The sequence below is a fragment of the Quercus suber genome, unplaced genomic scaffold (assembly GCF_002906115.3).
Source record: "Quercus suber isolate HL8 unplaced genomic scaffold, Cork oak 2.0 scaffold_334, whole genome shotgun sequence".
Taxonomy (NCBI): Eukaryota; Viridiplantae; Streptophyta; class Magnoliopsida; order Fagales; family Fagaceae; genus Quercus; species Quercus suber.
This window is the reverse complement of record NW_027069787.1, coordinates 59,461-77,173: the sequence shown is the minus strand read 5'-3', so window position 1 is coordinate 77,173 and position 17,713 is coordinate 59,461. Positions and strand designations below refer to the sequence as shown.

Here is a 17,713-nt window from a genome sequence, read left to right as displayed (position 1 = left end):
TTTTTCCTCAAAAATTGGACGAGGTCCTCCTTAATTTTTTCTTCTAGAACTACCCTAATTTTGGTGCATCTCTCCGAGTTTGTCTCGTCTAAAGAAACATCTTCTAACACTTCAGCAGGTTCTACTACGACTCTCTTTTCTTCAATACTCATGGCCAGGACTTGTTCGTCCATGGCCAACATTGTCAAGTAACACTCTCTTGCTACTAGTTGGTCTCCATACACTTGTCCTACTCCTTACTCTGTTGGAAACTTAACCGACAGGTGATAAGTGGATGTTACAACTTTCCAACTATTCAAAGTTGGCCTTCCAATTATAGCATTATAGGAGGATAAACAATCTACCACAAGGAAGTTCACCTCCTTGATAACTTGCTGCGGGTATGCCCCCACTATCACTGGTAATAAAATACTGCCCACAGGTTGTACCTTCATTCCACCAAAACCTATTAGGGGGGAGCTCACTTGTCAGAGCCGATCTCGTCCTAACCTCATCTGCTGAAAAGCTGGATAATACAAAATATCAGCAGAGCTTCTGTTATCTATCAACACCCTTCTAGTCTTGTAGTCAGCAATAAGGAGGGTGATGACAATACCATCGTCATGAGGATGATGAATTCTCTCTGCATCCTCGTCCGTGAAGGTGATCGCTTACTTATTCGTAGTTCTCTCGCTCGGTAATCCTCCAGAGAGTTGAACGTTCTGTACTGCTTTCAAGTATGCTTTATTTGACTTGGACGACTGTCCTGTAGGACTTCCCCCTAGGATGATCCTTATTTCTCCGAGCGGTGGTCGTGATCATTCCTCTACCTTCCCTTTCAATTTCTCGTCCTTGTGGTCTCGTCCAAGGAAATTTCTCAACTTTCCTTGCCTGATAAGATTCTCAATCTGCTGCTTCAAATCAAAGCATTTGTCCGTATCATGCCCATGATCTCTATGGAAGCGACAATACTTATTCCTATTGCGCTTGCTGGGATCTCTCTTCATCTGCTCTGGCTACTTCAAAGAAGGCTCGTCCTTGATTTGCATAAGGACTTGCTCAAGTGGCACGTTCAAGGGGGTGTACTGTTGATTTCGCACTGAAGGACCTGCTTTCTTCTCTTGATCCCTCTTATCTTCTATTCGTCCTTTCTTAGGACGAGGGCCTTGCTCCGATTGATGCATTGGGTTGGCTTCGACTTTCTCAACTCTCTTCCTCTTCTTGGCTATGATAGCATCCTCCACATTCATAAAGTTCTAGGCTGAATGAACTAGTTCAGCCATGGTTTGAGGTGCTTGTTCATATAACTTGTGGATAAACAAATCAGAATGAACTCCATTATAAAATGCTGCCAGAAGGAGCTTATCATCCACCTCGTCCACTGCCAAGGTATCCCTGTTGAACCGCGTGATGAAGGACCGCAAACTTTCATTCTCCCCTTGCTCTATGGTTAGCAAGCTAGACGAAGAACGTTTGTGCCTCTGCCCTCCAATAAAATTGTTAACGAACAACTTGCTTAACTCTTCGAAGGATGTCACTGTGTTAGGAGGTATTTTGCTGAACCACACTCATGCAGGTCCTTTGAGGGTAGTAGGAAAAGCTCTGCACATTATTTCATCTGGAACTCCTTGAAGATGCATAGTAGTTTTGAAGGTGGCAATATGGTCAAAAGGATCTCGTGTCCCATCATACGAATCTAAAGGAGGTATCTTGAACTTAGGTGGCAAAGGATGAGCATTGATGGAAGCCACAAAGGGGGAATCAGTCCTGTGAACTAAGTCTTCCACAGGGTTTTTTTTCCTCATATTTTCCCTCATCTCGTCCATAACCCTTCTCATTTGATCCATTTCCCTTTCCAAATGAGGTACCCTCCGTGAAGCAGTACCCCTTGACTGGTTTTCAGGTTCAACATTCGTTTCCTCTCCTTGACTTTAGGCCCATTCTTCGGTGTTCCATTCATGACGCTGCTTCCTTAACTCAAGTTGTCTGACCAACTCCTGGTTCTGACGAGTTAACTCCGCCATAGTAGCGGTCATGGATTGCATATGTTGGAATGAAGATGGTTGCATGGTGGGTGCTGATTGACGGTTGCGATGAGGGTTACTGGAAGCGTCCTTACTTTGTTGAGGGCCTGGACTAGTAGCCCTAGATCTTGTCCGAACCATTTCAACCCTTTATTGGAGAAAGAAATTACAGAACTTAATAAACTAAGTTCAAAAGACAACAAATTTCTTACCCCCCACAGATGGCGCCAACTGATGAGTCCTTAGAAATTAGTGGACTGAAAGGTCTTCGGATGTTGATGATCTTGAAGAGTGAGTCCTGAAAAACCAAAGAAGATCAGAGAAGACCGGTGGAGGCCGGTCTTGAATCCTCCGATGGTAAAGTTAGTGGATTGAAGTAGAAAAGAAAGCACTTCCAAGACTTCACCAATTTTTCTCTAGAATCAAAAAAGTGTCCATACCTCTGCGTAGAAGGGTCTTTATATAGTGTTAGCTTGACGGTTATTTCTCCTATCGTCATAGAGTTTGGAGGATTCGGAAGTAACTTCCATAACTGTCATGGAAGTTACCTCATCAAGACTTGTGTTAAACGGTGAACAGACGGCTTGCTTCGCAACAACGTGGTTCTGGGCTTTTGGAAGTGTCATGACTCTTAGTGAACCTTGTTCGTCCATCATTAAGGACGGACGAGGTTCGCTGCTAGTACGTCCTCCATTGAATGAGTGAATGAAGGACGAGTGTAAGAGGACGGTAAGAGAGGGACGAGCGTAACAACCATTCATTCTTCACTTTGTACGTTGTTATGGACGGCCATATGGACGAGTGATCAGCTTGGCGTTTTTCTTATACCATCATATATATATATATATATAGATAGATAAATGCTAAAATTTTATAGTAGCTTTTCAAACAAAATAACAAAAGAACACACTTCTGATTCTTTTTCCATTTTCAACACCAAAACACTTTATTTCAGATTTAAAAACATTTCAAGTCAATTCATAGTTGCATCTAATACGGTCAAATGATCTCTGTACCACACCAGGAAATTCTTACATGCGCCAAGTGTATAATACTTATTATGATCCCCAGACTTATAGGTCACATAGATACACCCAGCGTATAAGATACCGCCTCCATCACGCTAGAAAAATTAGGAGGACACAACACCCAAACATACAAACATATAGTAATATTCAAAACTATAAATCATTGGTGATAGATTACTAGTCATCTCTAAATTTAAACCCAGCATGAACCTCCAAATTATGGCAAGTGACAAACTGGGAATCCTCAGAAGCAAGAAACACCACAGCATCTGCCACATTTTTTGGCATCAACACCCTCCCACCTTTCAAGTTTGAAGTCGACTCTACCGCCTTATCCGCCTCTTCATCATCTTCCGTTTTCAACATGTCCTTCATCAATTGCGTCCCAACTGACCCCGGTGAAACACAATTTACGCGTATCCCATATGAATCCACCTGCAAGCTCGCCGACCTCACTAATCCTAACACCGCGTGCTTCGGCATGGTATAGTCGATAGTGTTTTTGGTACCACGAGTCGCCACCACGCTCGCTGTGCATATTATGCTCCCCCTCACATGCCCTTCCACCATCGCGTTCACCGCATGCTTCACGCACGCCACCATCCCACGTGCGTTAACCGCCATGATCTTGTCGTAAGCCGACAAGTCTGTCGAACACGGTCTGCTCGCACGTGCGGGTTGCCCGAGCCATGCCCGCGTTGCTGAACATGATGTCAAGGCGTCCGTGCGTTTTGACTGTGGAGTCTACCAATGTTTTCACCTGTTCCTCGTCGCTGACGTCACAGTGGACATAGCATGTTGGGGCCCTCTCCTCTTGGTTTTTTCTCCACCACACACATATTGTCTCTATCTACCCTTCTTTTTCTTTTTCTAGTTCATTCCGAATCTCTCTCTCTCTCTCTCTCTCTCTCTCTCTCTCTCTCTCTCTCTCTCTCTCTCTCTCTCTCTCTCTCTCTCTCTTTACTTTTTCTATTTCTACTTGATTCTAGAACACTCTTTAGCAATGATAAGAAACAGAGAAAGAACAAGTGATTACTTGCTCCACCATTGATCGAAGGACACAAGTAGGCATAGAATCGGCATTCATTGTGCCAAGTTGCACCTTCCGCTCCACCGCCGCTCGTCTTCCTCCCCATCGCAGCCCAGATGGGTTAGATGACTTCTATCTTTTTTTTTCTTTTTTCTTTTTGTGTTATGATTTGATTAATTTCAAGATTGTGTTTTCGAGTTTGTATTTTGATTATGCTTGAATTTAGAGATGTTTAAGAGAAATAATTATTGTGTTTGTAGCTGTTGTGAATGTTTGTAGTTGTTGTGAAAGGAAAGAGAAAGAATTGTTTTTTATTGAGTTGTATGATTTTTTTAAGTAGAAAAATTCATATGGAGTTGCTACAGTGTTTTCTATATTTAGAGAAACACTGTAGCAACTTCAAAAAAAATTTGGAAAAGTTTTGTGTTTAGAGAATCTATTGGAGTGTGAACAGTGGGGTTTTCTCTCCCAAAAATAGATATAGCTAATCTATTGGAGATGCTCTTATGGTTTAGACTAGTCCATAGTTTGATTATATTTTTATTACAGGAAATGGTTATTTCTTATAAATAACTATTTTTGAAATGAGGAATAATCATTCATTTTAAAATGGTTGTAATAATTGTTACTTAATAGGTATAATAATTTATAAAATTATATATTTTCATATAAACCAACTTTTCATAAGCACATAACAATTACAAAAATATAAAATCTTCAAAACAAAACTCATCTCACTCTCAAATTTAAAAAATATTATTTTCTAGGATATATAACTTATGAATGAGGTTTAGTTATTTTATTACAACACATTTTATTCTCAGTAATAAATATTACTATCTATGTCATAATTCTCATTTACTGTATTAAATGTGTCCTTACTTTATAAAATAGGGTTGATATGCTATGGCTTGCCTAATAATTTGTGCACTTTAACCTAGTGAGTTAGTGACTCATTTGATTTTTCTCTTCCTCCATACTCATTTATGTATTTTGTCTATAACTTAGAATCTCTCTCCATTCTGATTTATATGATTTGTGTTTATGTGTTTGGCTGTACTGGTTTTTTTTCTTCTTCTTCAGTAATGTTGCAAAACTTTGTAGTGTATAGCGTGTGTGAGTCTGACCTATTATAACTTATAAAGAGAGTAGATAGAGTAAGTAATTAATTAATGGTACATTTAGGGTATGTTTGTTTGAAAAGATTTTAGGAAGAATGAAAAATCTAGGAGAGAAGTGGAGAATTGACATTTTTAGTGGTTGTTTGGTTGGGAGGGAGGAGGGAAAAAAGTTGTGGGGCCCAAGTGTTTTCTCCCTAGGCCCACCAAAATATTTTTTTCCTAAAATGGAGAGAAAACTGGGTTGATTTATGAAAAATGTTGCTTCAGCCATGCTTTTATACACTTATACCCCTCTTTTAAATAGCAACCAACTACACCGTAGTGCCCCGATCACACATCTTCTTTCTGTTTTCTCTCTTTCCACTACATTCTAGTATTCCACAACTCTCCCTAGCCAAATCTTCCTAGTTTGTTTGTTTGTTTGGTTTTTTTTTTCACACACACACACACATATATATATTAATAAGTAATATTTTAATTATTTAATGAGTGTAATATAAATTATTTCTTACATATAATGTAATAAGGACATAAGATCAGATTTATATAAACTACATTTTCTATCTTTTCACTTTTCTCTTCAACAAAATAAAAGACTTTTTCGTCCCTCCATTTTTTCATCCTTCTAACTAAACACAAATGAGGGAAAATTATATCTTTTCTATCCTCTTACTTTTCTATATATCCTTCCACCATTTTTTATCTTTTTACTTTTCCATCTCTCCAACCAAATGGACCTTTAGTAAAATCATCTGGCTGGTTAATTGGTAGTAGGGTAGCAGTTGATATGGAGAAGAGGCTGAGTGTGGTTGAATAATTGCACAAAAACAAATACAAAGAATATCACATTAAATGTCAGACAAGCCTAAAAAAATAAAATTGTCCCTAGTGCTATAACTAGCTAATAAATTGATATTAAATAAATTTATAATTTGAAACTAATAAATTATAAATTGATAGTTTTCTTTATTTAGTATTATCTCCATCCCACTTTGTTTGTCCTCTATTCCATTTTAAGATATCCTAAAATATTGTCATATTTCTAAAAATAAACGTCATTAATTTACTAATGTTCCTATTATAGCCATATTTTATTAATAATTCAATTTTTTGATAAATTTATTTAAGAGTAGTTTTGGAAGCTTATATGATTTTAAAATGTAAATAAAATAATAGATAATGTTTTTTTAAAAAGTTTGACTTTTCAAACAGATATGATTTCTTGCCAACTCATGAAGGAGCAAACCATCATGATTTCACCCATAGTTGTAAGATAACATAGCAACTCATTGCAGAACTCTCTCGTCTTCACTCTATATTTGGAGTGAACTAAGGATATGACCTGGCACAATTGGATGGTGTAAACCCTAACACTTGGAACAACCTTTCTTAGGAGTAGTTGGCTAAAAATAGTAAATACCAAATGAAAGAGTAATATATATAATTACTGTGGTCTTAGTATTTTTGACATAACAAAGATATTCAATCACTTTATTAACTCAAACAAACGAAATGACAGACTCCACAACTCCAAAGAACAAGCTCGAAGGCAAGGTGGCCATAGTCACTGGCGGAGCAAGCGGCATGGGCGAGGCCACGGCTCGCCTTTTCGCCTCTCATGGTGCAAGAGCCATCGTCATTGCCGACGTCCAAGACGAGAAGGGCCAAAATGTCGCTGCATCTATCAAAAAAAAAAAAAAAAAGCAAACAAACAAACAAACGTACGGATGTAATTAAGAAAGGAAAAACAATATATATAAAAAAAGAAAAAAAAGAAATGGCAATTAAGAAATGCTATCATAATATTTTTACAATAAATTTTAAGTAATAGATTGTTATCTGCTAATATTGGTGGGTAAAAAATAATTTCAGTTGTAGGTTCAAATTAGAACTAGTAACAACTTTTTACATAAGATTTTGATGTGATGTGATTATTGTGAAGAAATAATATTTAAATGAAATGGAGAAAATGATAGAGAGTTTATTGGAAAGTGTATTTGAAAAAGTAAGTAGGTAAAAACTAAATGTTATTGTTCACTGTTCAAATAGTACAAAAATTTAAATAAGCTATTGAAGATACTCTAAGAATAGTCATTATACATTACAATACTTGTTAAAGTCTACCAAACATGCTCTAAGGAAAATAAAACAAACAATCAAATTTAATCCAACCACTTTAATCAGTCATTTGCCTAAAATTCCTCATACCTAATGGTTCATTTTGTCACAATTTTGGAATTGGGTTCACAACCCACATTTTCTTTTTCTTTTTTCTTTCTTTCAATTTTTTTAATGTCATGTATTGGACTCATAATTTGTTTTTATCTATATCACGGAATGGGTTTAAGACCCGTGTATCTCCTAAATTGCGGATTAAGCTCAGGGCCCATACTTTTTCTTCCAAGGATCAAGGGTCATAGCCTACATTGATCATTTCTGTCATCTCTCATCGAATGGATCTTCCCAATAGTAAAAGATCATATTTACACAAATTGAATCATGGGAAAAAATACCAATTACAAGATAGTCAAATTATTTGGGCCATTACAACACAATCATTGCGATCTATTATGCAATAACCAACTAAATCAACAAACGTACCCCACACCAGTAAAATTAAGAGGACACAACACACAAAGATACAAACATATAGAGTAATAGGGAGGGACGGACCTAGGATTTCAAGCTGGGGGGCCGAAGATAAGCAAAAACAAAAATTTCAAATACACATCCATATAATATTAATAAAATATCAACTAAGACAAATACCCAAAAATCATTGTTTCTTTATATATTAAGATACAATCATCTACCAACAAAAATAAAAGACACGAAACACTGTTGTTTCTTAATACAATCATTTATGAAAAGGGAACTCAACGCTTTTTCAAATCTTCAAAATCATTTACGATTGAATCCAAACTAAATGTCGAAACTATATCCTTTTCAATGTATAACATCAAAGAGTCTGTCAAAAAATTATTTTTCATTTTGTTTCGAAGGTTAGTTTTGACAACTTTCATAGTTGAAAATGCTCGCTTTGTAGTAGCAGTAGAAACTGGAAGAGTAAGCACAAGTCTCACCATTCTATAAACAAGTTTGTAGTGTTCTGAATTTCTAGTTCTCACTAACCATTGACACGACTCAGATAAACTTTTCAATTTTTTGAACCTTGGATCTTGGACTACATTATGCTCAAAATAATAAAGCTCCTTCTCCAACACTTGTTTGTCATAATCTGTGAAATTGTGTGGATAGAAATTCTTTACCAACAAACAGAGATCACTACTTCTGAAAGATTTTAATGCCTCTCGAGGTTCTAAAGCTAAGTCTAAGTAACTCCATTGCATCTTCATTAAACCGATAATTTAGTTCCTGTAGTTGAGAATCTGTTGTAGCATAAAAAATATTTACTCAATAATGATGCTCAATTGTAACTTTATCTTGCTGATTACGAGCTCGACCTCACCTCGCAACATAATAAGCATTCATATCTAGGACATCAATGCAATGCTTCTCACAAAATGATATCACAGTGGTGAGTAAGCCATCCCATCCATTATCTCTAAATTTTTGGATAAGTGCTTTAGTAGATGAAACTAAATGCATGAGATTTAAAATGTCTTAAGACTGGCTTTGCAAAGCTTGACAAAGTTTATCAGTGATCTCTATAGTTTCCTTCTCAAGATCAAGATGAAGACAAATTCAAATGAAGTTAAATCATCATAAGCTGACTTTGCTTCTACTCGATGTTCTCCATCAATTGCATCATTAATTATATTTTGTAAAACTTCAACAGTTGAAGTAAACATTCTTAATAAGCTAGAAACTGATCTAAAATGTGAACTCCAACGTGTTTCTACAGGTTGTTGTAAAATGCCAAGTTGATTAAGTCTACTTCCAGTCTCAAGCTCTTCAAGATCAATCAAACATGCTATTTCATTAACACTGGCAACTTTCAATTTTTCATTGCGCTTGCATGAAGCATTAACAATTTTGATCAGAAAAAGAAAATTAAGAAAAAAGTGACTAATGGGGACAACTTGTTTTGATGCTTTTACTAATGCCAATTGTAAACAATGTGCAAAACAATGGATGTAGTAAGCATATGGGTAATCATTCAAAATCAAAGCTTATAATCCATTCCACATACCTCGTATGTTGCTTACTCCATCATATCCTTGCCCTCGAATATTTTGTATATGTAAGCAATGTTGAGATAACAAAGAATATATCTTCTTCTTTAAAGTCAAAGCTGCAATGTCAACAACATGAATAAGCCCAAAAAAACATTCTTTCACAAAGCCTTCTACATCAACATATCTAAAAACCACAACCATTTGCTCTTTCATGAACTCATCACAAGCTTCATCAACCATTATGCGAAACTTTGCATCACCAATTTCTTCTCGAATGGCCTTCTTCACTTTGGCCAAGAAAACATGTAGAATTTCTTTTTGAATCCTAGGTGATATGTAGGTTGCATTTTTTGGAGTTTTTTCTATTATTTCAGCAAACTTCTCATTCCAAAAAGTCATAATACCCAATGATTCAAAAAAGTTCCCACGACTTAATGAACTAAAACTTTCATCTCGACCTCTAAAAGCTATAGCTTGAAAGGCAAGATATCGAACAATAAAAACTGTGGCATTTAATTGCAACCGATTATTTGCAATTTGTTCAGTAGTGAAATGTTCAACTACCTTTGTAAATGCTACCATTGGTTCATCAAATCCTTACACATTTGCTCGGCAACTCTATGAGCTGAGTTAGGATCTTTTCCTCTATGACCTTGAAAATAACAATCTTTGCCCCCAACCTTTTTCCAATTTCTAAATCCACCAACAGTGAATGTATTTTGTCCCATAACCCCATTTGAATTATGAAAGACAAAGTAGGGTAGACAATAAGCAACATTTGTCGTAGGAGAATATTCAAGCCATGTTAAATTATATCCAAACCAAGAAGGTTGAAAGCTACGATTGTGCTTTCCACTTTTTTTGTATGTCGTTAGAGGAGGTTGGTGCAGATCTTTTTTAAAGTAAGGCCATCGAATTTCATCACGTTGATTAACATGATATTCCCATATTTGTTTACGTGTTTTGGGATCATAATCCAAAGAATCAAGATCAACTCTTTGAAATTGTGTTTGAGAGATTGGAACATCAACATTTTCCGGAATTGGGAACTGCATATTTTCTAGAATTGGAATATCCACATTTTCTAGAATTGGAATAGCAACATTAATTGTTGGCAATCCCACATTGACTTCGGAAGAATTTGAACATTTTCTTTTGAAAAAATCAAGCATTGTAGTTGATTTTTTCATGATCTACAAATAAAATAAGAATCACTGTTATTTTCTTAAATTTGTGTGACAATTTTCTATATTATATGATTTGTTTTTTTCTTTGTCTTTGGTCTGCCTTTATTTATGTCTTTGTGTTGTCCCCATCTTTCTGACACAAACCCACTAACCTAATGAATCTCACTACCGACACTATAAATTTATTTTGCTTTCTGCCCTACTAACAAAAACTTTTCTTAACTTTACCCCTTTTTTTTTCCCTGTCACTTATCCATTGCCCAACTCCACTTGTCCCTATTATGCACAACTACCATTCAACAAAGAAAAAACTAATCTCTACAAACACTCTCTCTCTCTCTCTCTCTCTCTCTCTCTCTCTCTCTCTCTCTCTCTCTCTCTCTTATCTATTATCTATATAATACAAGAGAGAGAGTCACAAAGCCAAAAAAAAAAAAAAAAAAAAATCCACATGCAACACAGATTCAATTCACAATCACTAACATCAATTCAGTTCATCACTCATCAATAAAAACACAAACATGAAATACCACAAGTCCACAAGGCACAAGCACAGTTTATGTGAATCTCAGATTCTTAGATCAAAAACATTTTATTAGGTTTTGAAGGAAAAGATAAGAGTAAATATCTGTGAACTGTGAAGGCTGGGCAGATCGAGCAACTAGCGGCGACGACGGCAAGTGGGTCTCATGGGCGTGGGTACTAGGTAGCAAGATCAAGATGGGTCTCGCAAGCGTCACGGTGACACGGCGTGGGTGTGGGCAGCGGCGTCACGGGGTGGGTGAATGGGTTTCTCTGAGTACTCTCTGTCTCGCCTCTTAGTGCTCTCACTTTCCTTTCTTTCCTTTTTTTTTTTTTTTTTTTTTTAATTTTTTTTTTTAAGATTTACATGGGTCATGGGCTCCTGGGCTGGCCGAATGATGGGCTAAGGGTTCATGATTTTTGGGAGGGGGGCCCGAGCTAAAACTAAGGCGGGCCTAAGCCCACTTTTTTTTTTTTTTTTTTTTTTTAATTTTACCTGCTATTATTTTTTTTTTTGGGGCCTGGGAGGGCCCGGGCCCCCTTTGGCCCCCACCTGGGTCCGTCCCTGGTAATAGGATAGTGTGTCCTTAGCTAACTCTAAACTCTAAACCCACCATCTACCACCAAATTATGGTCAATGACTCAATGACAAACTAGGAATTCTCAGAAGCAAGAAACACCACAACTTCAGCCACATGTCCTATGGCACAAGTCATTAGGCAAGCCCATACGTCCCCCATTTTGTAAAGTTAGAAAAATGAGATTTTATTTTTATGTCCCGCATATCTCTTGTATTGCGGATTGAGCTCGAGTGTCAAGGCTCTTGCTATCCCTTCAAAGAATCAGGCTAATAGCCTACACATTTTTGTCATCTTTCATCGAATATATAAAATAAAAATAAAAAAATTAATAAAAAGATCATATTTACACAAAATGGTCATGGGGGAAAATAACAATTCAAGATAGTTAAATTATTCGGGCCATTACAATCATGAGGCTCATACAAAAATCTTAGAAACTCAATTCTTGATGGAAAAAATTTTCATTTTGGGTTGGCCACTAAAATTGTTTCTTGAGGCCCACTTATGTTTCTTGAACTTGTAAAATGCAAAAATAGAGAAAACTTGCACAAACAAACAATACACCACGAGATCGTTTGGCCAGCGCGTTTGCGTCTGGCATTACGTTTTCAGCCCTCTTTTTTTTTTTTTTTTTTTTTTTTTTTTTTTTTTTTTTCACACGCGTTTCAAGCCTTTCCCAGCCGAATTTTTACTGTTCATTACTGTTGCGGCTAATGTTCATTAAACAGTAGCCGCAGCATGTGACTTTTTAACCCAAATTTCACTGTTCACGGACCCACAATTTTCACTTTTTAGCAACTTTTTCATTAAAAATAGGTCTCACGGTACTATTCACACATTTAAAAATTATTTTGCTACAATGTGCTTACGTCTACGAAAATGCAACATTTTTTATTATGTCAGAGTTAAAAATATGGAGGCGATAGTACAATTTTCAATTCATCAATCCCAATATGAGCCAAAATTTATTCTATTGGCCAAAGCCTTTACATCATGGTTAACTAAGAGACCGGTTGGCTGGCGCGTTGACGTTGCACGTTTATGTTTTCAGTTTTTTTTTTTTTTTTTTTTCTCACGCGTCCCCAGCTTTTCAGAGGCAAAGTGTTACTGTAGCAACACTGTTGCGGCTACTGTTCATTAAACAGTAGCCGCAACATGTGACTTTTCCACCCAATTTTTACTGTTCACAGACCCACAATTTTCAATTTTTAACAACTTTTTCGTTAAAAATGGGTCCCACGGTACTATTCATACATTTAAAAATTATTTTGCTACAGTATTTTTCAGTTTTCAGTTTCAGTTTTCAGTTTTCAGCTGTATCCAAACAGGTCAAGCCTCACAAAACATCTCATTAATTTAAAATTATAATGCTTTTAAGTCGAGTGAGGTCACAACTTGAATCAAACGCAAAATTAAGCTCCACATAACCCAACATAAATTGTTATTAAAATTAAAAAGTGTGGCAGCTAAATACAATGTTAATACCAAGTGGCATATTTCAATCAGCCAGTATTCTCAAACAGTAAAAAGGAAGATAAACAACATCATTTTTTTTTTTTTTTTTTTGGAGGAAGAAGATTAACAACATCTTTTAATCACGTTAGAGATCTCAAATGAACTTGATACACTGTCTTTGTTTCTTATGTTAACCCTATTATCGAAAAAAGTGAATATTTATTTCATTTTCAAAACTTTCATCTAATAATAATAATAATAAATATACCAAAAACAACAAAAAAATAGACACAAAATTAATGCACTACAGGTCGTTCTGTACAGTAACTGGACACAAAATGAACTTGCTCTTGGTGTCTTGGACCTGGATAATTTTGATATCCCTCTCACAGTAGGTGGACCTCACTAACATGAGAGGGAGGCAACGTATGTATCCGCTACATAATATAATTTTTCCCAAACCAAATTAGTGGCCCCTTTCAGTCAAAACTAGCTCAAGATGTCGGGGTGCAAGGTGATGATAAAAAGAGTTTTAAAAGACAATTCTATTTGTCTCTATGGATTGCAAATTTGCAATTATGCAGATTACATTCTCATTCAAAGTTTTCAGGCAGTTTATAGCAGCCTAATCTATTTATTCCTTAGCTGGTAGTCCAGCTTTACAACCATTATTACTTATTAGAAGATTTCGATTACAATTTGAATCCTGCAACAAAGAGCCCATGCATTAAAACTTGGTGATGATGACAGAACTCACACAATAAAACTTTGCATTACAATTTTTTTTTTTTCAAGTTTGAACCGTTGCAACCACCAATGCCCCTACAGTACACGCCAATGCCTTTATAGTACCCATTTAGTTTATTTAGTCCTTTTTTTTTTTAAGTTTGAACTTTTTTTTTTGGGGAGGAATTTGAACAGTTTCTACAGTGCTAATAAAAAGCACCAATGTCCCTACAGTACACATTTGGTTTATTGAGTCCCTTTTATCTTTTTTTTTTTTTTTTTTTTTTTTTTTTTTTTTTTTTTCAAGTTTGAACAGTTACTACAGTGCCAGTTTGGTTTGTTCAATTGACACTATAGTTACAATGCTTTGGTTTCAACCTCTGCATTGTTGCTGCTTTCTTTCCTTTTTTTCCCCTGCTTTCTTTCTCTTTCTTTCTTTTTTTTTCTCTATTCTTTTTTTTTTTTTTTCAGGGTAATATCATCCTGTCCCCTCTTTTATTTTTTTATTTATTTTATTTATATATAATGCTGTTAGTTGACATAATAAATTGTCACAATATTTTTACAATGTTGATGTAGGGTCAGTTTTTGCGGCCCATGCCCAAGGAAGTATGGATTAGGAGCCCACCGAGCCCAAAACAATAAATTTTGTAGAGAGTGGGTGAAAGGGGCTAGGCTAATAATGAAAATAACAGTATTAAACGGCAACACCAATGGGAGGATTTGAATTAATGTGTTCTTGGACTAATATGAGTGCTCTGTCCGAAGAGGTGCTTTTCATTGATAATCTCAGATTACAATTCCTGGAGCTACAATAATCAAATACCTCTATTTTCCTTTTTCGCCCCCCCGCTCTTTTCTCCCTTTCTTCCCTTATATAGCGCTGCCTCTTACATCTCCTCCGTCCACTTGTTCATCATCCAGGCACCCATTTGAGTGCAAGTCCCATCACCCCACTTTTAGCCGTATGTGAGTGGCGGTAGCTGAGAAAGCACTGTTCAGGGGTCTTATCCACATAAATGCGGCCAGGAAGGTAGGTGCAGTGCATTAAATGTGGTGGTTGAAGTATGCCTCCTTGAATTTCTCTGTTCCCGTTATCTTCATGTGTGTCCTAGGTTCCTCTCCCTCTAGACACTTGTCCAACAGATCATTTGAACCTCCCGTGCTCGTGTTGGGTCAAACCTCTTCGGATCCGAGGATGTTGGACTACTCGGGCACATGATTACCTCCTCGGATGGCACACGTGCTCGTCTCAAGCGCATTCCCTTTGATCGTGGGCCTCTGACTGAAGGTCACCCTCCTCGGACGAAGAGTGTTCCTCATTCAGGGCCTTGGGCCCAATAAGTTGGGTTGGGTTTTTCTCCCCCCACATTAGCCCCTCAAAATTGTAGTTTTTCGTTCGCATCCGAAGAGAAAAAGTAGGATTTTGACTTGCCCCGGAGCAAAAGCTTGTAAACAGGCAAATTTGAATTGGCACGTGCATAAGCATAGGAGCTGTCGCTTCATTAATGCCGCTGCGGTTTCCTTATTCCCCAGGCGCTGCATTAATTGCACCAGGTGGCGCTTTGTCCTTCGTATCCAACGGTGATTGAATGATCCAACGGCTGTGGTTTTTCTTCGAAATTTGGGCGGGAGTGTCCCTGACCCTTCGTTTGACTCCGTATAAAGCTTCAGAGGACACTATTTCTTCCTTACTTTGCGAATCTTCAGACGCTCCAGAGAGAACAGACGCGCCGCTCCGTCCAAACCTCTCAGTCGCTGCTCTCAGGCTTCCCCAGAGCCATCAAGAACCCTCCTACAAGCCTGAAATCATCTCTCCGATTTAGTCCCGGTGAGTCATCGTTCACCAAACCGTTTAGTTTTCTCTTCGGCCAACAGTTTCATCTAAGCACCATGGGAAAACTCGAGTACATGGTGGATACCCCTGAGCAATTAGAAGCATTTAGGGCCACGTACCACATACCTCCCAACGTGGGTGTGAGGTATTGCCCCCCAGAAAAGATTCTAACAGACCGGAGACGGGAGAAGTAGTTATTCCCCTTATCGCCTTCAAAGAAGGGGGAATGACCATCCCCATGGGTCCCATTACCACTAGCTATCTCCGAAACCATAGGCTCACTCCCTGGCAGTGCGCACCCAACATGTTTAGGATTCTAGGGGCCATTGACCACCTTAACCTTCACCTAGGATTGGGCCTCACCTGGCTCGACGTAGTACATCTGTACGAATGCCACAGCCAACAAGACGCAGGGTACTACTTAAAATCCCGGTCGGACGTGGTCAGGCTCATTTCTTGCCTCCCCAAATCCAACAAAGGGATGAAAGACGACTATGTGATCGTCTCGGGTGCATGGCATGACGGCCATCACTGCCCAACCAAGCGTGGAAAGCCAGGTGGGCCATGTTAGATTTAGGCATACTAACCATAGGCCTAGGGTCCTCGTCTCTTAATCGTCTTTGGTTCCTTTTGTGCTACTATTTTTGAGTCTAACATAGCTTTGCTGTGCCTTGGAACAGATAAAAACTTCGTATCTCCTCGGCTAAGTCTTACGAACGTCGCCGCCCTCAATTTCCTGTTGAGATCCGAGATTTTCGTGAGCGAGGACGGACAGCTCCGATCGGCTCCTCTGATTCTGGGCTACACAGGAAATCCAAAGGGTTTTCAACCGGTCGGCAACGCAATTGTCCAAGGAGATCCCCGCCTCGCCCGTATTGACGTTGGTGGAAGGGCTTTTTAGCGCCATATGATCTAGAACCCGTACCACATCCACGCCCTCAAGCTATACCCCCCTCGTCCGACCACTCCAGCAAGTCCCTCTCGGGCAGGCGCTGAAGGCGAAGGGGTTGGTTCTTCACCTCCTCAGCTAGAGGAACAGATAGATAGATTCCATTTTGAAGGGCGAGGGTGCAGGGGACGCTCGAGTGATAGAGGTTTCAGACGCTGAGGAGGATACCGACAGGCAATCGGGCATTCACCTTGATCCGTTAGCTGCTCATTCTGAAGGCTCTTCGGACGACAATATGGACCTGAGGAGCTTGATGAAGGGCAGGGAAAAAGTCCGAGCAGAAAGATGCTGGGACATCAAAAGTAGCAATGACACTGCCTCCAGCGCCTACGCAGGTTCCTGACCCAAGTCTGAAGCCCATTCCAGACTTAAAGAAGAAAAGGCCCCACGTTGAGGTCAAGGAAAAACATGCGTTGCCAGGCAAGGGGGCTAAGCAGCAGAAGGTGTCGGACAGCCGAGCCTATAGGGCTCATCTACTGAAAGCCGGGAAGAGCTTTTGTGGCAGATGTACGCCGAGGGGAGGACCGCGAATCTGGTCTCCCAAGTTGGAGCTGGATGGCGCTCCAATCCTGTGGGATACCTCCCTCAGGAATTATGACGGAGGGAGAGCGGGCTATGTCGCCGAAGCCCTGCAGCAACCACTCCTCCTCCCCACGACATGGAGTCCTACAGGCGCTTCAACCAGCAGGAGCTCTTCATGTCTCTCAAGAGGGACTTAGCCATGGTAAGTGCACCATTTACGAGTTTAATTTTATACTTTGATTGGCTTCGTTTCTCTTCTAATACTGAAAGTGGTGTCATGCAGATTACTCAGCAAGTCTATGTGGCTGAGGGGTTGAACAAGGATTCCTGGGTCAAAGCCCAAGCAGCAACCCAGTCCCGGCTTGAGGCAGAGGCATCCCTTGGAAGGCTGAAGGAGGAGCATTCTAAGATGTCCGAGGAGCTTAAAGAGGTGATCTCCCAGAATCGAAGCCTCGATGCTGGGCTCAAAAATACTGAAAAACAGGTCGAGAGCAGCGAAAACTGCTGAATGCTACAGAGGTTAATTTGGCGACCGAACGGGAGCTGGTGAAAGGCCTCAGGCCGAGCTGCAAAGGCTAGAGAGAAACGCCAGAGCAGCGAGCAAAAGTTCAAT

The 17,713-nt window shown here is 38.7% G+C and overlaps 2 protein-coding genes and 1 pseudogene across 2 annotated transcripts in view; 1 reads left to right on the top strand and 2 right to left on the bottom strand.

Moving 5' to 3' along the window:
- Window positions 1-2,918: 2,918 nt before the first annotated feature.
- On the bottom strand, window positions 2,919-3,845 carry LOC111991957 ((+)-cis,trans-nepetalactol synthase NEPS1-like; annotated as a pseudogene).
- Window positions 3,846-8,850: 5,005 nt separating this feature from the next.
- LOC111991956 (uncharacterized) lies at window positions 8,851-10,493 on the bottom strand. Its single transcript, XM_024023764.2, has 3 exons — window positions 9,923-10,493; window positions 9,336-9,824; window positions 8,851-9,242 (listed from the first exon to the last, which is right to left on the bottom strand). Exons 1-3 carry the CDS (start codon window positions 10,491-10,493, stop codon window positions 8,851-8,853), a joined length of 1,452 nt encoding a protein of 483 aa, XP_023879532.2.
- Window positions 10,494-17,236: 6,743 nt separating this feature from the next.
- Window positions 17,237-17,713, top strand: part of LOC136061607 (uncharacterized) — a 13,489-nt gene continuing 13,012 nt past the window's right edge. Inside the window, exons 1-2 of the mRNA XM_065759592.1 lie at window positions 17,237-17,302; window positions 17,384-17,530. Of these exons, the coding sequence (XP_065615664.1) occupies window positions 17,237-17,302; window positions 17,384-17,530 (213 nt within the window). The remainder of the gene's footprint in view (window positions 17,303-17,383; window positions 17,531-17,713) is intronic.